The sequence below is a fragment of the Muscardinus avellanarius genome, assembly GCF_963383645.1.
Source record: "Muscardinus avellanarius genome assembly, chromosome: 13".
Classification (NCBI taxonomy): domain Eukaryota; kingdom Metazoa; phylum Chordata; class Mammalia; order Rodentia; family Gliridae; genus Muscardinus; species Muscardinus avellanarius.
The window spans coordinates 93,221,397-93,242,340 of NC_137799.1; the positions used below are offsets into that span (position 1 = coordinate 93,221,397).

At 45.6% G+C, this 20,944-nt stretch overlaps 1 protein-coding gene across 1 annotated transcript in view; it reads left to right on the top strand.

The window, feature by feature from the left end:
- DAPK1 (death associated protein kinase 1) overlaps positions 1 to 20,944 on the top strand; it is a gene marked incomplete at both ends in the record, with an annotated part of 182,068 nt that overhangs the window by 114,429 nt on the left and 46,695 nt on the right. The window contains 13 exons of the mRNA XM_080708667.1: positions 6,326 to 6,464; positions 7,668 to 7,797; positions 7,968 to 8,016; positions 8,107 to 8,133; positions 9,218 to 9,370; positions 9,730 to 9,775; positions 11,607 to 11,696; positions 12,960 to 13,052; positions 15,296 to 15,415; positions 15,851 to 15,949; positions 17,098 to 17,196; positions 18,849 to 18,947; positions 19,760 to 19,957. Of these exons, the coding sequence (XP_080564793.1) occupies positions 6,326 to 6,464; positions 7,668 to 7,797; positions 7,968 to 8,016; positions 8,107 to 8,133; positions 9,218 to 9,370; positions 9,730 to 9,775; positions 11,607 to 11,696; positions 12,960 to 13,052; positions 15,296 to 15,415; positions 15,851 to 15,949; positions 17,098 to 17,196; positions 18,849 to 18,947; positions 19,760 to 19,957 (1,342 nt within the window). The remainder of the gene's footprint in view (positions 1 to 6,325; positions 6,465 to 7,667; positions 7,798 to 7,967; positions 8,017 to 8,106; positions 8,134 to 9,217; positions 9,371 to 9,729; positions 9,776 to 11,606; positions 11,697 to 12,959; positions 13,053 to 15,295; positions 15,416 to 15,850; positions 15,950 to 17,097; positions 17,197 to 18,848; positions 18,948 to 19,759; positions 19,958 to 20,944) is intronic.

Here is a 20,944-nt window from a genome sequence, read left to right on the forward strand (position 1 = left end):
TTGAAATGGGCCTCAGGAATTGTTGGCCTGCTGCCACGTGTCCTCTGTACTACAGATTGTGGCCAGAGCTGGTCCAGAATCAAGGCCCATCATATTTTAGGCAATTCCTAACAAAAGCCAAGGACTTTCCTTAGTGTTTTAATTTAGAAATTGGAATCTTGCATTAACAGTAACTGAAGGAATTGTTTAATGGCATTTCCTAGGTCCCACTTCCTATGTACACTACCTGGAAGGCCCGTTTTGTTTGTGAAGATATCAGGTCCTACCTAGGTCCTGCTAGGGCTAACTTCGAAGGCTTTGTTGGTGGTAAGACATGGGGAAGAGAAGGAGCCTTCATATTCCCTGGCTCTCTCGGTGAAAATAGCACATGCTTATTAGCATGCATTTCACACAGTTTCACACAATGTTAATGTTGGAATTTAAAACTCTCTGACTCAAAGACCTAATAACGGAGAATAAACTTGCTTTCTAAATCTGCTGCACAGATTGCTCATCTCCCCTTCCGTCAATCTTCCTTCTCTTAAACAAAACGTAGACTTTGGAACAAAAAGCAAAAGTAGCCAGGCATGGTGGGCACGCTTGTAATCCCCGCGCTTGGGAGGCTGAGACAGGAGGAGCACAGCTTCGCAGCCAGCCTTAGCTACTTAGTGAGGCCCTCCGCGACTTAGTGAGACCCTGTTTTAAAATAAAGAATAAGGCCAGGCGTGGTGGCGCACGCTTGTAATCCCCGCGCTTGGGAGGCGGAGACAGGAGGATCACGCAGGTTCGAAGCCAGCCACACACGCTGGCTTAGGAGACCCTGTTTCCAAATAAAAATATAAAAATAGGTCTGAGAGTGTAGCCCGGAGGTAGAAGGGCTTCCAGGAACCCCAGTACCACCAAAAAAAGAAATAAATAAATAAAGTAATAATAATAATAATAAAAAACAAAAGTAGTGAGGTCTTGGCTGATTTCTCTGATAACACCGTTTTGTTGTCAGCAACAACATTGTAAACATTTGAGTTCTGGTTCTAAGCATATATGTGAAAGTGCCTGTGTGGGCAAAAATAAGTTGCTTTCTACCGTGTGAGACTGGAGGGACTAAACAGGAGGTTAAATATTAAACAATGATTACCGTGCTCCCAAATCTTTGCTAAAATCATTTAGTTTCGATTATTTTTATTAATAACTAAAGGGTTTTTGTTGTTGTTTGTTTACTTGTTTGGTTTTGCAATATTATGGATTGAACCCAGGGATGTTTTACCTCCAAGCTACACTTCCAGTCTATTTTTTATTTTTTTTAATTAATTAATTTTTTTGCAGGTCTGGAGATGGAACCCAGGGACTTTCAACCTCTGAGCTACACACCCTGACCTATTTTTTATTCTTTACTTTGAAACTGGGTCTCACTAAGTTGCAGAGGGCCTCACTAAGTAGCTGAGGCTGGCTGCGAAGCTATGCTCCTTCTGTCAAGGGCTCCAAGCTTACTCTTGTTCTCAGTCCTGTGGTCAGGAAGTTGTGGAGTTGAGTTTCTCACACATGAAGAAAGCATAAGGTGGCCAGTTCTGGAGAAAGCAAGGCAAACCTGGTTTCCATTGGCTGAGTCTACCCAACTCAGCAGATCCCATTAACATGGTGGTTGTTCCAGTCATCTACCCCCAAACTTAGCAGGGTACGGACTGCGTTCACTGGGGAGCAGATGGGGACCTGCATGCGGGTGTGTATTGAGAACCTTACTTAGGACACCTGGGAAGGAGAAGGAAGCAGGAATGGGCAGGACCAGAGAGCTGCCGTGCGGCTCAGTGACAGCCTCGGCCACCATCAGTGGGCTCTGGAGCCTGAACAGCCCTTGAAGCTGCTCCGAGTTGGGCTGAGGTGACTTGGCCTTTACTTCAAGGGTCGGCGAATTACTGCCTGCCAGCCAAATCCTCGTGGCCACCTGATTTTGTTAATACCGTTTTTAGAACACAGCCACGTTTAATCATTTACCTATCGTCTGTGGCTACTTTCACACAGAATTAAATAGTTGGGACAGAAGCTGCATGGCCCACAAAGCCTGCAATAATTTATGTACCCAAGACTTCATAGAAGAAATTTTCTGGTCCCTGCTTTGTGTTCATCTGTCGGTCAGCCACGGGGGCGGGCTTCCTGGGAAAGGATGTGCCCTTGGGCCAGTGGCTCTCTGCAGCTGAGGTGGGGTGAGGGCCGAGGGCTGTGTACTAGATCACCCCAACAGGAGACGGCAGGTCTTTCAGTGACGGAAAACCTGCGAGGCACTCTGCCACCATGGCTTAAAATGACTGCCCCATTTTGCTGACAGTTTCTTGGGTGAGGAAAACCTCAGATGGGCAGTTTCTGGCTTCCTCATCGGTGAAGAGTCCACCCCCATGTCCCTCCTTGCTCAGGGGCCCGTGGCCTCTCTGTGGGCAGCTCGTCTTTGAGGGCTTCTCCTCATGGCAACGTAGCACGGTGGTTTTGGGACAATCATACCTGTTATATTTTATAAGCTGGCTTCAGGTGACAAGACATGTAGGCCACCTGGCTTGCCAAGGACCCAGTGTTGGCACAGAGTCAATTCTGCTGTGTCCTATCAGCCAAGATGGCCACGGGACCTGCCCGGATCTAGAGGCAGAGACAGACATTCTGCAGGACTCTGCTGCATCTCTTGAGGGGGAGTGCGAGATCCCGGTGTGAGCCCTCTTGACTAAAGGACCTGCTGTCCCTGTGCTGGGGAGGGGGCCGTCAGCACACAGCCCTTAGCCCATCACCAGAGCTGCAGGGAGCCCCCGGCTCGAGGCCGCCTACTCTCCCAGGAAGCCCTGCTCAGGGGCCTGGCAGGATTTGAGTCGGGCTCTCCTCCCCTTTGCCTCTGAGGCAGGAGCAGGAGCTAGAAAGAGGCCACTGATCTGAAGAAAGTGTGGGTTAAAGGGAGCAAGGGGAGCCAGCCAGGGAAGAGGGCAGAGCCCAAGGCCTGGGGCCGCCGGGGCAGCCTGGCATAGGCAGGGAGGCCCGGATGGTAGGATTTCAGATGCCCAGCTGCCTGGATACTGTACAAGTGGCCCCACTCCAGGCCAAACCCAGCCATTTCTCATGGTCAGAGGAGAGTATAAATGCTTATAAAATCACGCGGAGTCTGTGTGAGGGAGGTAGACTCTTGAAGCCCCTGAAGAGGGGTGTGGAGAAAGAAAACTTGGGGCACGCCATTCGCAAGGGGATCCCTCTTTCTCCTCCTCTTCTTTTCCTCTTTTCTTCCCCATCCCCCGCCTCTTCCTCCCACTGCGAGCTCAGTGGTCAGGCCAGACCCTAGGCCAACTTGAAGAGGAGTGGGCAAAAGAGGCTTTTCACGGCCCTGCCTGGAGGGGGCGCTGCAGCACCCTGCGGAGCTGTGGTCTCCTTCCTGTATAGTAATGGTAGTTCCCACTCTATGGACCTCAGTTTTATGCCAAACTTAATGGTACTTTCCATTCCTCTGCTACCTTTAGTCCTCTTGACCTTGAAATAGGCCTCAGGATTCCTGTTTGATCAGAGAATAAAGCTCAGAGGGAAGGGCTTAGCTCCCTGGGCACCGGGCTGGCTGTGGCACCAAGACAGTTTGGCCCTGGGTACACAGGCCCCAGGTTCACCCTCGCCATGCCGCCCTCAGTTTGACTGGTTGAGGAAGAAGGGGGCTGGAGAAGCAAATGGGAGATGGGAGGCATCTGTCTGGGGGCAGGTTAATTCCCAGTCTCCTGCTTGTTTTTTTTCTGCTATTCCATGCCACCATTGAAGGAGTCCCTCTCATGTTTGTTTAAGATAATAAGCTGGGCATGGTGGGCACGCTTGTAATCCCAGCATTGGGGAGGCTGAGACAAGAGGATCACAGTTCACAGAAAGCCTCAGCTACTTAGTGAGGCCCTTAGCAACTCAGTGAGACCCGGTTTCAAAATAAAGAATAAAAAATAGGACTGGGGGTGTAGTTCAGAGGTAGAACGTACTGGGGTTTCATCCCCAGTACGGCAAGAAAAGAAAAAGAAGAAGGAGGAGGGGGAGAGGAGGAGGAGGGAAGAAGAAGGAGAAGGAGGAGAAGGAGAAAGAGGAGGAGGAGGAGGAGGAGGAGGAGGAAGAGGAGGAGGAGGAAGGACTTCACATTGTTTAATGGGGAGATAGTGTAGGGAACACACAGGCAAAGATGCAGCAGACAGGAGAGGTGGGGCTGGCAGCGTCTCCCTGAGCCAGGCTGGGGCGCTGGGAAGAGAGGCAGGCCACCCAAGAGCTGGTCCACAACTCCTGCAGGACTCTGCTGCCCACATGGGCTCCTGAGCTTCCTGGCTGGGCTCAGGCCCTGTGCTGTCCCCCAGGAAGTGGACCCGTGAACCATCTGCAGGAGGCTCCCGCTTCTGCCAGATCCTAGGAGTAGAGTCCTAGGGCTGAGAGAGTTACCTCTCCCTGTGGGTAAATCACAGGGAGGCTTTGCAGAAAGATCATGGAATTAACACCTGGAAAAATGGTTCTCAGGTTTTGGGTGCTTGTTAAAAATGTTGAGTTTCCTGGTCCCCCTCTTGGAAAGCTTCATGCGGCAGCTTGGAAGTGAGGACCACAGTCTGCATCTGTAAGGCACACTGTGCAGTTCTGACGGCAGTGGCCCTGGGCTGTGCCCGCTAAGGCAGATACACACTGGCACTGACGAGGCATGCTTTACACTGTGGCCAAAACGCTTGACTAGAACAACTTGGAGGAGCAAAGCTTTATTTGGGCTCACACATTCAGAGGTTCAGTCCATGGTCTGCCAACTCCTAGGCAGAAGCATCATGACACCATGACAGGGAGAGCTGCTCAGCTCATGGCGGCTGGAAGCAGGGAGACAGAGAGGGGCAGAGAGCCTCTTCGCTCCCTCAGTGACCCCCGCTCCTGTGCCCCACCTCTGAACCTGGCTGCATCGCCAACTTATGAGTGTTTCTGGGGAACGTTCCCCGTCCAAATCGTCACAGGATGGGTCCTGAAACTTTTCTTTAAGAAACCACTTTTTGTTTTTGGTAATTATTGTTTAATCTCACTGGCACCAGTTTTCTTACTCTGAAAGTATGTAGATGCAGTAGGTATCATGTTTATTGAGCTGCCTTGCGGAAAGAAAGATAAAGAGTACAGCAGTTATGTGCATAATTGCACTTAATTATTGTGTTGTGGATGTATGGTTAAACTTGATAAAGATTAACTTATAAAAACTCTTATTAAAAGTTCCCTGTTATTTGCCATTAATCACTACTATGGAGCTTTTTTTTAAGGGAGGGTTGTTCCTCCATCCTCTGGATAGAAAAGCCTTTGAGGCTGTGCGCCTGGCAGTGTGCTAGGGGGATACAGTAGTGCCCAGTAGCTGGCTGGGCTGACTGCTGCCCTTCCCAGACTTACAGTCTAGCCAAGGAGATAGAGTAAATAAATTCTCAGCCAGCCATGCACATCACAAGTTTATGCAAATTTATTCTTATTATTTATTAAATTCATTACTAAATGTGATTTTTATCAATCACAGTTACAAACACATAAGGGTTTACATAGAAATAAGTACTAAACAAAAAGACCTTTCTAAAACCACATGTTCTGATTGGGTTTAAAAATGATTTCTATACAGATTATAAACTTGCCGGGCACTGTCTAATTGAATTGGGGTGGTTTATTTTCTAAGTCCGATACAAAGTTGGCATATAGGTTTTTCCATCAGTGAGATCTCTTGGGAAACATTTCAATGTTTTACTGAAAATGCTTTAAAGAGTCGGGCGTGGTGGCGCGCGCTTAGGAGGCGGAGACAGGAGGATCGTGCAGGTTCAAAGCCAGCCGCGCTGGCTTAAGAGACCCTGTTTCCAAATAAAAATATAAAATAGGTCTGGGAGTGTAGCCCGGAGGTAGAAGGACTTCCAGGAACCCCAGTACCACCAAAAAAAAAAAGAAGAAGAAAGAAAGGAAGGAAGGAAGGAAGGAAGGAAGGAAGGAAGGAAGGAAGGAAGGAAGGAAGGAAGGAGGAAGGAAGGAAGGAAGGAAGGAAAGAAAGAAAGAAAGAAAGAAAGAAAGAAAGAAAGAAAGAAAGAAAGAAAGAAAGAAAATGCTTTAAAGATACATTGATCCCCCTTTCATCTCGGCTCTGTCCCCTCATTTGTAAGGCTGGCACATAGGAAAGCAGTATCCATCTGCTTTCAAGCAGAACTTCTGAATGCAGAATTTTCGCCAAGTACACAAAGAAACCCCACTCCAGGCTTAGTGGCTCCGGCACATCTTTCTTCTGCTTGTCTGAAATTTGCGCGGGCCAACGTCTGCGAGAGAATGAGTAACGGGGAGACAGAACTCCCACCTCTAACCTCTGCTTCTGGCCTCTCAGTGTTGCAGGTGGTGAGCTGTTTGACTTCCTAGCTGAAAAGGAATCTTTGACCGAAGAGGAAGCAACTGAATTTCTCAAGCAGATTCTCAATGGTGTTTGCTACCTGCACTCCCTCCAGATCGCCCACTTCGATCTCAAGGTCCGTTGCCCACTGTGGGAGCCAGATGGCGGTGGTTTGTTTGTACGCCTTAATGGAGTACATTTTTTTTCCTGTATTGGTTTAGCAAATGGAATGATTAATATAAACCAGCAATCATATAATGCATACCTACAGCTGGGATGCCTAACCTGTTTGTGGGATAGAGGCTTACCATGAATGATTACACTGAAGAATCCTTGGGAAGAGGCCGGGGGTCTTGCTAGCCAGATCTCTGAGCAAAGGGGCTACTCTTGAATAGCGGGCATTTTCAGCTTGGAGTAGGCAGTGGCTGGCACAGTTTCCATCCTCCTGAGGCTGGAGGTATAAGATAGAAGGTTGTCTTGAGCTCTATTTCCTTTTGAGGCAAAGCTGTGGCCTGACCCTGCCACTGGTCACCAAGCAAACCCAAGAAGACTGAGATTGGCCAGCTGGAGTCTGGCTGGCTGGAGGCAAGGCCTTATGGGGGATGGGAAGGCGTGTGTCTTATTCAGAGGTATGCTCTCCTTGGGGAAGGAAGACACACAGGGACAACAGGAAGGGACGCTGTTAGATTCCAGTCCCAGCTCAAGGCAGTGAGACAGATGAGCATGACTCAGATCGTAGGTGCCAGAATAAGACTTCGCAGAGTGCCTCTCAGCAGTGGAGGACGGGAGACAGTGGGGAAAGGCCCCTCCTCTTTCATGCACTTTTTTTTTTTTTGAGGTACTGGGGGTGGAACCCAGGGGCATTCTACCTCCAAGTGACACCCCCAGCCTATTTTTTATTCTTTATTTTGAAACAGGGTCTCACTGAGTTGCAAAGGGCCTCACTAAGTAGCTGAGGCTGTCCTTGAACCATGGTCCTCCTGTCTAGCCTCCCGAATGCTGGGATTACAAACGTGTGCCACCACGCCCAGCATGCCCTCATCTTGATCAGATACTTTGTCCTGTTCCTTCTGTCTTCTGCCTCCCCTTCCCCTGCCAAGAAATGCTTCTCAGAGCCCCCCCCCCCTCCATAACACCACTTGCATCCAAATCCTTGTCTCAGGCCTGTTTCTGGGAGAACCCAAAGCAAACCATAATATTTTTCCTCGTATTTTTTTTTTCAACTGGCCTTCTCTCCCCATGTTGCGCTTCTGGTTTTCAGAGTGAAGAAAAGCTGTTCCGTGTTCTTGTCCTTGACATCATAACATAAGACATTTTAATTTTTCTCTTTTCTTTAAAGCCCGAGAACATAATGCTTTTGGATCGAAACGCTCCCAAACCTCGCATCAAGATCATCGACTTCGGCCTGGCCCATAAAATTGACTTTGGAAATGAATTCAAGAACATATTCGGAACGCCAGAGTTTGTTGGTGAGTTTCCTCCTTGTTCCCAGGATCACTTATGTCTCATAAATATTGCGCCAGCAAAATCTGCCTTGCTAGAAAATCATCTGCCTGGTCGGCGTTCCTGGTTGTCACATGAAGATAGAATCTGTTGGTCTGCTGCCTTCCCAGCTAAACGACTGTTTATTTCCTCTTAGCTCCTGAGATCGTCAACTATGAACCTCTTGGCCTTGAGGCAGATATGTGGTAAGGCGCATGTCCTTGACGTTGGTATCTTTTTTATTTATTTTACCGTTCTTCTGACATGGTTTTTGTTTTGTTTGTTTTTGCATTTAGGAGTATCGGGGTAATAACATATATTCTGTAAGTACCAGAATCCACAACTCTATTCGTTCTTTTCCTTTGAGACTGTATGTCTAATTCATCATTAAATGTGTCATGTTGGCCTCTTCAGCTTAGCGTGGCCTCTTTATATAAACATACTCATTTCACACCCGCAAACATGTTTATTTTATACTAATTGAACACATTCTCCCAATTCAGAATGAATCATCAGAAAGAGTAGCATAATCACTGTAAAAACCATGACTGTCTATCACTGCTGAGAAAATAGGAAAAAGTTAAAAAAAAAAAACACACAAGCCGGGCGTGGTGGTGTACGCGTGTAATCCCAGCATTAGGGAGGCTGATACAGGAGGATCGTGGTTTAAGGACAGCCTCAGCTACTTAGTGAGGCCCTTTCTAACTCAGTGAGACCCTGTTTCAAAATAAATAACAAATAGGGCTGGGAGTGTAGCTCGAAGGTAGAATGCCCCTGGGTTCCATCCCCAGTACCGCAATAAATAAACAAACAAACAAACAAATAAGTATTAAAAATAAAAAACAAACAAAAACGACTACTAGATACTGTTTCAATTTTTTTTTATTTATTTATTTATTTATTTTTTTTTTTTGCAGTACTGGGGATGGAACCCAGGGGCATTCTACCTCTGAGCCACACCCCCAGCCCTATTTGTTGTTGTTGTTGTTGTTGTTGTTGTTACTGGGGATGGAACCTAGGGGCATTGTACCTCCGAACTACACTCCCCTCCCTATTTTTTAAGTCTTTTTTTATTTTTGAAACAGGATCTCACTGAGTTGCAAAGGGCCTCGCTAAGCTGAGGCTGTCCGCCAACCGTGATCCTCCAGTCTGAGCCTCCCAAATGCTGGGATTACAAGCGTGCACCACCACACGCGCTCAGATGCTCATTTTTAAATGAAGGCTTTTCATGAAGCCATTGCTTCTCTTTGTGACAGTGAAACGCTCCTTGAAATGTGATTATAAAGCGACTGCCCAAGCACCAGACTCTAATCTTATTCTGCAGTCCCCTTAACAGATGTCATCAGAGCAAAACGACAACACGAGAATTCATCATTAACCTGCCGCGCCCCGCTTTATTTTTAACAGCCTAAGCGGGGCCTCCCCATTTCTTGGAGACACGAAGCAAGAAACGTTAGCTAATGTATCTGCTGTCAACTATGAATTTGAGGAAGAATACTTCAGTAATACCAGTGCCCTAGCCAAAGATTTCATCAGAAGACTTCTGGTCAAGGAACCAAAGTGAGTGTCCACTCTTCCTGAGAGGTACTTGGCCGCGGCCTCAGCGAGCCAAGCATCAGTTCCCTGCGTGTGACCACCTGTGTCAGACCCTTCTTGTTCTATTCGCTGCCGGGAGGCGTGCGTATAAAATACCTCAGAAAATGCACTCAGGCCCTCTGTTCCTGCCTATTCAGTCCGTGCAGGCACAATGAAATCATCAAACCAAGGCCGGTGTTGTTTTTGGCATTCTTTGAAGCGGGCCCCGAAACGCATTTTCCAGAGCATCTGCTGGGTAGGCCAAGCCAGCACGGAAATAACCTGAGTGTTTGCTGTCATGGTCACAGATCTTTTTTTTTTCTCCCCCTCTCTCTCTCCCAAAGGAAGAGAATGACAATTCAAGATAGTTTGCAGCATCCCTGGATCAAGGTAACTTCAGATACTTACATCGTGTCCTAAGCGATCGGCTTAGGAATCCTAGAATTCATTTGTCCTGGGGTACTACCACGGGTCCTGCCTGGAATGTTAGATGTGCTAGGGGTGCTGGATTTAAGACACACTCACAGATCAGAGTGTATCCTAATGATCCTAGAGTTCAAGGGGAGGAATGAGCCGTCACGGAGTAGAACTGAATGAAGTCAAACCCATGTAATAGCCACATTGGGTTGTCGAGTGATGTTGTAAACAGTATTCTTTTAAAATTTTAAGTTAAGCCAGGCATGGTGGCACATGCCTGTAATCCCAGTACTTGAGAGGCTAAGATAGGAGGATTGCAGGTTCTAGGTCAGCTTCAACAACTTAGTGAGACCCTCGGCAACTTAGCAAGGCTCTGTTTCAAAATATAAAATAAAAAGGGGCCAAGGGTATAGCTTGGAAGTAGAATGCCCCTGGGTTCAATCCCCAGTATAAAAAAAAAAATTAATTTCCAGTTTGTAAACGTCATATCAAGTTGGATTTTCAGCTTATCTTGAAAAAATCTGAAGATCTACCAATGCTGAGCCTCTTCCCACACAGCCACAGGAAATGACGTGACTGCTTTTCCCTGGGGTCCATGACCACCAGCCCTTGACATGTGACACCTTTACATTGCCTGCCTTTTGGCATATGAGTTAAAGAAACTGAAATTCCTTCAGTCCAAAACAGAAAAGACTAAGGTTGGGGAATGTGCTAGTCAGCTTCGCATCACTGTGATGAACTCCCTGAGAAAATCGACTTATAAAGAAAAAAGTTTAGCTTAGCCAAGCGTGGTGGCACACGATTGTAATCCCAGCATTCAGAAGGCGGAGACTGGAGGATCGTGGTTCTCAGACAGCCTCAGCTACTTAGCGAGGCCCTTCACAACTCAGTGAGACCCCGTTTCAAAAATAAAAAGACTAAAATAGGGCTGAGGGTATAGCTCGAAGGAACAATATCCCTGGGTAAAATCCCTGGTACTGCAAAAAAAAAAAATTTATTTTGGTTTATAATTTCTGAGGTTTCAGTCCATAGTTGGTTCCATGGTTTGGGGCCTGAACAGGAGCATGGGGCAACCCACCTCATGGGGGCTAGGAAGCAGAGAGGAAGGCTCCAGGGCCCCCAGATCCCCACAAGAGCATACACCCAATGACCTAACTTCCTCCCACTAGGGCCCACCTCCTAAAGAGTCTACCACAACCCAGTGGTGCTGTGAGGAAGGGACCAGGCCTTCAGGATATGAGCATTTGGGAGACATTTAATATCAGACTCATAATGGGGGAAGAGGATAGTTCCAAACAAAATTATGGCTCCTGTAGGTGAGCATTACAGAAGTAGGCTTGGGGCAAATGGAAACTCTGAGCTCCCAGCATTCCTCTGGGCTCCTTTTCTCAGCAGTAGAGCCTAGTGCCAAATGGCATGTTGAACAAGATGCTTCAGAAAGAAGTCAAATGCTGTGGGGTAAGCCAGATTTGCAGCCTCGGAGATGCCACCAAGCTCGCAGTACCTTGATGACACCCAAGTTCAAAGGCTTCATAACGTGGCCCCTGTGAACCTTGCCATCCCCAGACCGTAGGTGTGTCAAGCTCCGCTTCTTCCTGAGACTTAGTCTTTATGGATTGTATCAAAACCTCAGTCAGACAAGCTGGCCTGCTGAGATGGGGTGCCTACTGCGTGTGTTCCCAGCTTGGTGTGCTATTTTAGGTGAAGGTATAAGCCTGTAGGGGTAAATGAGAGGTTTCAAAAGTTGTCCTATATCTTATTTCTGTAGACGGCTCTAATTTTTCTCCTTGAATTTTCTGTTTAGCCTAAAGATACACAGCAAGCACTCAGTAGAAAAGCATCGGCAGTAAACATGGAGAAGTTTAAGAAGTTTGCAGCCCGGAAAAAATGGAAAGTAAGATTGTTTGATATGGAGAGATGAATAGATTTAATTTCTTCTACACAGCTCTACGTGGTCAGGGATCTTCTCTTCTGATTCTGGCAGTTGGAAAATGCATTCACTTATCTTCTTTTAAAAAAATCACTTTTAATCTGCATTATTACCTTATTTTCAAAGACAAGCAAAAAATCATATCTTAGTCTTATTTAACTCATTCTTCCAAATGTGGTTTTGCGTTTTTCTTTTATCAAAACAATTCCTGAGGGAAAATTTTAAATCAGTACAATGCAATTACAGTGCAGCCTTTTTCTAAATACAGTAAATGCAACAAGCCACATCTTAAGGAAATTAATTCTTAAGGAAAGCAGCATGGCTTGCCATTTATGTCAGAATGTGTGCAAATGGTGCTCCAACTCCGGCCTTTGTGAGTACTCACTTCTCTCTGTGAGTTCTCTTACTTCTCAATGCAGTGGCCCCCTTTGAGGGCTACATTAGACATTGATTCAGACATCCTAGAAACAGTCAAAATTGGAGTTCAAAAGGGGTGGGGGCCTCCTGTGCCCGGGGCCATGTCAAAACCAGAGGAAGCAAGTGCCTGCCGTGTCTCCCCAGCACGGGGCCAGCAGTGCAGCCCATTGCTGTGCCCACTGAGTTTGGGGTACCATGATAGAGAGGAGGACCACAGCAATAGACTCTCCAGAAAGAGTGAGGTGTAAGGTTGGGAGAGAACCACCACACAGTTCTCTTCCCTCCCCCCTTTCTTTACCTTTTGATTCTACCTTGGAGAATAAATGCAGAAATGTGTGTCTTATAGACAAAGATATCTCCCTCCTGTTCATTTTCGACAGCTGTGCGTTCTGATAATCACATTCCTTACCATCACTACTTGTGGAGGCCTAGAGGTCTCAGAGCAAGGCCATTGCATACTGTGCTCGGAGGAGGAGGAACCTGCAAGGGGTTTTTAGGGTACAGCCACATTCCTCAAAAATAGAGTATAGAGAGAGAGAGATAGCAATCATCCCCTTCTGTAGCTTAACAATGAAATGCAGAAGCAGAAGCTCTATTCTGTTGTCTCGATTTATAAAACTTTTAAGATTATTCTTTAAGCAGATACAGTCCAGCCTACTGTGAGATCGCCCACCCTGGAGAACGTGTGTTGTCAACAACGAACACTGTCTCCAAGACTTTGTCGTTTGCACTAATTTGAGCTTCGTTACATAACCTCTTTCCTCCCCTCCTCCTGACTTTTTTCTTTTTTTTCTTTTCTTTCTTTTTAAGCAATCCGTTCGCTTGATATCACTGTGCCAAAGATTATCCAGGTCATTCTTGTCCAGAAGTAACATGAGTGTTGCCAGGAGCGATGATACTCTGGTAAGCAAACCTGTTTGCCCTGGTGAGCTTGTTTCTTAGCTCTGTGTATTCAGAATGTTTACATTGTGCTGTTGGTTCAATAATCCAGAAAACCTGAAATGATGAAATGGCAGGCCTGTTCTTATGCCTCTTAGGGTGGAAGATCGGGGCAGCTGATTTGATGTCTCTATGGCTTGATTTGATTGACAATGTCCCCACTCCCACCCCCACTAATTCTAACTACTGCACCATGCATGCACACCTCACTTTAGTGAGAGAAGGTAGCCAGTAGAAAAGGAAGGAGCTCATTCTAATCTGCATGAACTAAAGTGAGAGCCCTTAATTGGCACTGACACAAAAGTATCTTAGATATAGTGGTACAAAAGGGACCAATAATCCCCACCCCTTCTAGACACATACCCCAGATGTAATGCTGCTTGCTAGTATGTCTCCTGGTAGACCAGAAGGCCAAACTCACTTGCTTTCTTGCCACTGTATTGAGGCCCTGGAGAACAGCACCACAGTTTACCCCCTCTCCATTCAAACTGAAACCTAATCACAGATTAGCTCTTCAGATATGACAAGACACATCTGAATTCAACAAGACTTTTCCCCTGACAGACAAGAGGGCTTTGTTAACTCTGGAGGTAAAGGGGACTCCGGAAAAGGCAGACATGGTAGTTCTGTGGGAACTACCCTGCCCTGTAACTGAATAGTCACTGTTTCCTGAGTAGATTGGGGACTCCAAGGGCACAGATCACACCTTGGCAGACATTAGCTCTCCCCGCCACCCAAATTTGTATGTTCACTGAGGCTCTGGCCTTGTGGAATAAAAAGAAGAAAAAGAAGGAGGAGGAGGAAGAGGAGGAGGAGGAGGAGGAGGAGATAGAGAAGAAGAAACAGGGAGGAGAGAAGTAGGTTAGTTAGGAGGAGAGAGAAGGGAAAGGAAGAAGAGGGAGGTTTCCTTGGGAATATTTGAGAGTGATGGTGGAATCGAGGAAAGGAGGACAACTATGGTTCTAAACAGGATAATGAAAATAGCTAACAGCGTAAATTGTAGTCACTCTGAATAATGCTAGGAGAAAATACAGGTGATAAAGTGAGAAGTTTAGGGCAGGAGAGGGACCCAGAATGGCATAGGAATGCCAGGTGGGGAGGTCGCTCCCGGCAGCCAGACTCCCTCATCATCTCCATGTTCTCCCCTCTGGGGGCGTTACGGGAACATTCTGCCTCCGTCCTTCCATGTGCCCGTTTCTCTTGAATTCCACCCTCATGCAAATAACTCCTAGTCATCAACTCGGACTGTAATAGAAAAGCAAAATCAATGACATTCTTAAACATTCTTAAACTCTCATGGAGTTTATTTGGATTCTGATCTATAGGGAAGAGAGGCAATTCAGAGAAATGGCTTCTCCACTCAGCCTTCACAAGCAGAGACATAGTCAATGTGGATACGCCTTTCCAGACTTGAAATTTCAGTAGCCATAATACCTCTCTATGTCCAGAAAATTTCTTTGGGATATTTTTAGTTCATTCCTTCATTGTAATGTACCACATCTTGGAAATATCTTATAAGAAAATTGATAAAAGTGGCAAAGAAAGATATAACAAATCTGTAGTTCAATATTCTCTAGTTATTTTTTCCTTTGTTATTAGAAATGCATTCTTTATCCTTTATCTGACCTTTTAAATGTTTCTCTCCATTTATGGCCTAATATATATTATATATCTATGACTAGCTATTGAAGAATTTTGCCATGTTATCATAGACCTAGAGAAGGAAGACATTCGAGTGATTAAAAATAATAATACTATAACTGGAAAATTGCAAATTGAGTCTATCTTATTCAAAGGTACTATTCCCTTGGTTCTGTGGTCTTTCTTTTTACTTATCCAGGAAGAGAGTTTGTGTTACACCTGAAATTCTCCATGGTGTTTTCTGAGACTATATTTTGACAGATTCCTAAGATAAACACAAAGGGTTATTTGTCACCATTGTTCAAAATCTGAATCCTGAAAGCTGTTGTTGCTGTCTGGGTTACAATGCAGGTGGCTGTAGACTCGAGTAAATAGTAGATGGTGCTAGTTTGCAACATGGAAAGGGCAGAAAGCCACCTCCCAGTTCCCTTGATGTGTATGCAGGTTGGGGATTTGCAAGGCTTACTTCCTTCTCCGTGCTCCCTTAACAAGTGAGGACCGTGTCTCCTATGTTGATAAGAGAGTCATGACCAGCAAGCTAACTCTCTGCCCTTGTCTCTCTCAAGGACGAGGAAGACTCCTTTGTGATGAAAGCCATCATCCATGCCATCAATGATGACAATGTCCCAGGCCTGCAGCACCTTCTGGGCTCCTTGTCCAACTATGATGTTAACCAACCCAACAAGGTCTCATTCTCTTCTGCCAAGGGTGGTGGAGGGATGGATTCTAAGTTTGGAAAGACGTTAGCTGCTTCTCCATTCTCCTTTCCAACTGGAAACACCATCCAGTGGACCGGGGCAGGAATCACATCTATCTGTTTAGAGCAGTTCGAGTTGCAAATAAGGTCTTTTTGCACTAAGGACCTTCTATCACCTCTCCATTTACTTCCACCCATGGAACTTTGGGTCCTTGAATTCTGCAAACTACATTGCCACCTTCAGTTCTGAATCAGAAAGCTGAAGGGCTGTTTGTCCTTCTGACTTTTTTCCTTTCTTGTCAAGCTACAGTAGTTCTGCACCCGAGGAGACACGGGAAGGTGGGGGGAAAGACAGCATTAGTTCGAGCTTTTCCTTTCCTGCTAAACCTGAAAAATCATATCTTTTCTTTCTCACCTTTTTCAGCATGGGACACCTCCCTTGCTCATTGCGGCTGGCTGTGGGAATATCCAAATACTACAGTTACTCATAAAAAGAGGCTCAAGAATCGATGTCCAGGATAAGGTCATAATTCTGTTATGTTGAAAATTATTTTCTCTTTTAAAGTATTTTCAAATGTTTCCTAATCACAGGGGTAGTAGAGAAAAAAATGTATATCCTAATTCACTTCTCAGTTTCCTATAAAGGAAGATGAACTGCTTGATTAGCCTGTGCGGACTGCCACATGTATCGGGGAAGGCACACATGCACCCTCCCCCAGCTCTGTGGAGAGTGTCAGCATTTCTTTGTACCTACCGCAAATGTTTCTCCTTACTGAGCCCATCTACTCAACAGTGTTAGAGCTCACATTTGAAAAAAAAAATTATTCTCTAGTTAATCTAGTTAAAATGCATTTGCCCGCATGTTTACTGGGGCAGCCGAATAAGGATAAGATACAATTTGAGGTGTAGATCATAGTAGAAGTGTAGACACAGTTGAATACCGGGTATCATCCTTATGGTAGATCTGGGATCAGCTTCCATAAAATTTGAACAGAGCTGTAAATGGGTTAGATTGTGCCCTTTGCTATACAGTCGGTGCTGTTTAGCCATCCGTTCTGTATCCACAGATGCAACCAACTGTGGATCAAAAATATTTGTTAAAAAGCTTCCAGAAAGGTTTCATTTTTCATTATTTTCCTAACAATACAATATAAAATCATTCAGATGGCATTTGCAATTATTATATATAATCTAGAGGCAATTTAAAGTATATGGGAGGATGTATGCAGGTTACAGACATATATTATACCATTTTATATTAGGGACTTGGGCATCCATGGATTTTGGTGTCTGTGGAAAATCCTAGAACCTATCCCACGTAGACACTGAGGGCTGACTCGATAAAGAATTCTAACCAGAGATTGAAATGAGGGTTTATAAGAAGAAAAACAAGTTTTGACTTTGAAATAACTGTAGATGTTTTAAAACCATTGGGAAGACAGTACAGAGGGCTCCCGGATGCCCTTCGTCCCTCGAGGCGTAATGTTAACCCCTGACATAACCATAGTACTGTTGTCAAGTCAATGAAATTGGATGGGGGTTTTATCCCCCTTGAAAGTGGCTCCTTTGGAGTTTATCATCACAGAGGAAATTATACATAGTCCTTCTGAGGGACGCACATTCGAATCTGTTGGCTTCTACAAGTGTGACCCGACACCGGTTTTCACACAGGGTGGGTCCAATGCCATCTACTGGGCCTCTCGTCACGGCCACGTGGATACTTTGAAGTTTCTCAATGAGAACAAATGCCCTTTGGATGTGAAAGACAAGGTAAGTCCACTCTTCTGAGCAGGGACCGGAGGACGTAATAAAAAGGTAAGGGTTCAAAAGTAAGGGTTCAGGACCAGAATTCTCCTGCAGAGAATTTAAGATGGAAGAGTCGTGTTGCCTGTGGCTTCACCTAATATCAAAATCTATCTCGAGCTCAAATCTCCAAGGTAGTCACCATAACCCACAAGCAGTGAATTATCTTTCTCATAACATGATGGAGTTCTAGGAGGGACACAATCAGACAAAGACCTGAATCCTGATTTTCTGACTTGCCTTGTGCTTTTAAGCAAAGCCCTACTATTCATATCCTCTTCAAAGTGGCTGACAGTGCTGACCTTACAATTGCTGGCACTAGAAGATGAATGATATACATAGAAGTTAGTAAAGTTTTTGATTTATCAAGGTGCCTTACTTTATATGTTGTTTTATTCGATCTGAACAATAATCCTATGAATTAATTGGCAGGAACCTTACTGAAGCTAGGATTCCTACCTGCTCATTCATTCCTTATTCTACTACACAATACCTCTTTGCTTCCAGTTTGTAGACTAATTTGTCACATATAATCAAGGCTTCCACACACAGTTGCATGGCTTGTATACTGTCCCATATCTAAGGGATGGCATTCACATCAAAGATACTGTGTTAGTCAGTCTTCTGTCACTGTGACAAAATACCCGATAAATCAACTTAAAAGGAAGAAAGGTTTATTTTGACTCATAGTTTCATCCCACGGCCAGTTGGCTTTTTTGCTCTTGGGTTGGTGGCGAGACTATTTCAATCAGAAACATCTCAGACCCAAACCATAACAGAGACCATTGATCATGGTGGGGAGCACATGACAGGGCAAATTTGTTCACTTCCTGGAGCTCAGGAAACAGAGAAATTGAGAGGTCTAGGGCCTCAGCATCCCCTTCAAAGGCACAACCCCTGTGACCCAATTTCCGCCCGCTAGGCCCCGCCTTCTGAAGGCTCCACCACATCCAGGTAGCACCACAGGCTGGAGACCCAGCCGTTAGCATAATGGTCATTGAGAGACATTTAAGATCCAAACCACAACACACTTATTTATGACCAGTTTATTGGCAGTTGGCAATAAAATTTCTTGTCATTTTTTAGTTTATTCTGACAGTTTTGGCAGGCAGATGTAAGTACTATATCTTAAAACAGTTGCAGTTGTCATTAATGCACAGAAAGTTGTTGTATTAGCAAATGATGATGTTCTTTAATCTTTAAAATCTCTGAGAATATTTCTAAGCATAGGCAGGCAATGAAACGCGAAATGTGTTAATGAATAGGACTGTGCATTTAAATCATTGCTGTGTGATGAACCTAATACTTTAAAAAGAATGTTGTGGTTCTAAGAACATCAAAGTGCTAGAATCATGTGTATAAACAGAAGGTTCAGCACAGCCATGATAGAAAAGGAAGACATTCTCACGGAGCCATTGCCAGGCACAGGGATTGTGCACTGGCTGCCTGCGGGCCTCCACCCCAGGTCCCTGATGAAGTCTCCTGGGGAGTCTGCCTGAGGGAGGCGTGGAACTGAGGGCGGGCACGAACCGGACATACTTGGGGGTGGACGTTGCCTCTTGATCTCCACAGCCTGACACAGAGGTGGAACGGAATCATCAGCCCTGTTTCTTTTGCAGTCTGGAGAGACGGCCCTGCATGTGGCAGCTCGCTATGGCCACGCGGACGTGGTTCAGTTACTGTGCAGCTTCGGCTCTCATCCCAATATCCAGGACAAGGTGCGTCGTGGCTGCCCATGTGCTCGCTCCCTTCTGCTCTCTGCTTCACTGAAAAGAAAGTCAAGTGAGACTCTGAGGTCCTCTGGCATTTCATCTAAGTTGGCTTTCTTGGCATCCATGAGAGAGAGCAGAAGCCCTCTTGAACGGGCAGTTGTTACAGCCGGGTTCAGTTCTAACCACTTTATCCATCCATTTAATCCTCTGGACGACCCTGTGAGCCACATTACTGTCATCATCACCCTGATTTTAGGAAACTGAAGGAAAGGAAAGTCCCCCAACTGGCTCTGGCTTTCCTAAGTCATGGAGCCAGGGCTCGAGCCCATGCAGTTCATTTTTAGAGTTCACATCTGGAACCACTATACTATAATGGCCTCTCGCACACAGATCTGTGTGTCTAAAGATATTGAGCACGAGGATCCCAATGACCCAGAGCTCGCAGACGCCCAGGCCCGCCCTTTCCTTACGCGTAGTAACCTTGATTGCTTTCTTGCCCAAGCCATCATGCCGTCATGACTTGTCTTCATGTTAGACATATGCCAGAAGTCTTGAGGCATGAAGGTTGTTAGTGGAACTTTTACTCCGAGCAATGCTCTCCCACTGTTGAGAGCTTCAGGCGAAGTAAAGAAAGGCCACTTTACAAGGAAAAGGCTGGAAGTCCACCCACACCAAAGCTCTCTGGTTCAGAACTGCAACCCTGTGAGCTGCTAACGCTGTCATCATCGACTTAACCTTGCTCCCAAATTCGACTGGGGCTCCCACCATGCCTCGTGCCTGCTTGCATACTATCTCATCCACTGTCTCTCTGTGGGCAGGAAGAAGAGACTCCTCTGCACTGTGCTGCCTGGCACGGCTATTACCCCGTGGCCAGGGCCCTTTGCGAAGCAGGCTGTAACGTGAACATCAAGAACCGAGAAGGAGAAACGCCCCTCCTGACAGCCTCCGCCAGGGGCTACCACGACATTGTGGAGTGTCTAGCTGAACACGGAGCTGATCTCAATGCTTCTGACAAGGTGCGTCACGGGGCGTACGTCGCTCTCCTAGAGCAGTGATCTGGGGGGCTGGGGGCACCACCAGACTCCTCACCAAGGCTTCTTAAAATAACAGGCTCTTGAATGCAACAGCTTGTAATTTTCTTTTCTCATCTCTATCCCAAAGATTCTGCGAACTTTTCTAGATTCTGATTAAAAGTTTAAAATCATTTGTGACATTTAACAATTTATAAGTTAGTCAAACCATTTTACTTTAACCTTTCTTAGCTTTGGGCGAGCTACAGTGTTGAGCACTGACTCCCAGACAATCCTCCCTGAGTTCTTAAAACTGGCAGCACACTCTTAATTTTTAGGAAAACAAAGAAATAAATGGTTTATTGACTTCTAGCACCTGCTATTTTGTAAAACGATAACGAGCCTTATTTGTCTGGCGATTTTAATTCTGGACCAGATGTTCTCTTTGTAACTGAACAGATTCAGTAAAATCTGCTTTTATTTTGAACTTGTCTTTAAAACAAGGCTGTGATATTGCCATAAATAGTTGAATTTGAATGCTATAGATTAATAACTGCCATTCGTGACGTATCATCTTGGTACAGAGCTGTAGTTCTCAGCTGGGGCATCTTTGTCACGAGGGACTTTCCAGAAGGTCTGGAGACATCATTTGTTTCCCACAACTGGGGTGGGGGTTGCTACCGGCCTCTAGGGGCAACTGGCTACTAGAGCATCCTAGCTGCTGCGTATCCTACCTACAACCATCAGGGACCCCACAACAGAGAATTTTTCAGCCCCAGATAACAGTCACACTGAAGTGGAGAAATTCCAGTACAGAGAGTTATAGAAATGTTTCAGCACTCTCTTACTGGTTCCTAAAACTCAGCAAGTCTATTCACCAGGGATTCTATAATAAGTAGAATGAATTCCCCAGCTGGTTTTCATGGAATGCAGAGGTTAAGCAAGTTATATCTGCTTCTCAAACATATGACAGCCCTTGAGCTAATTGTTTCT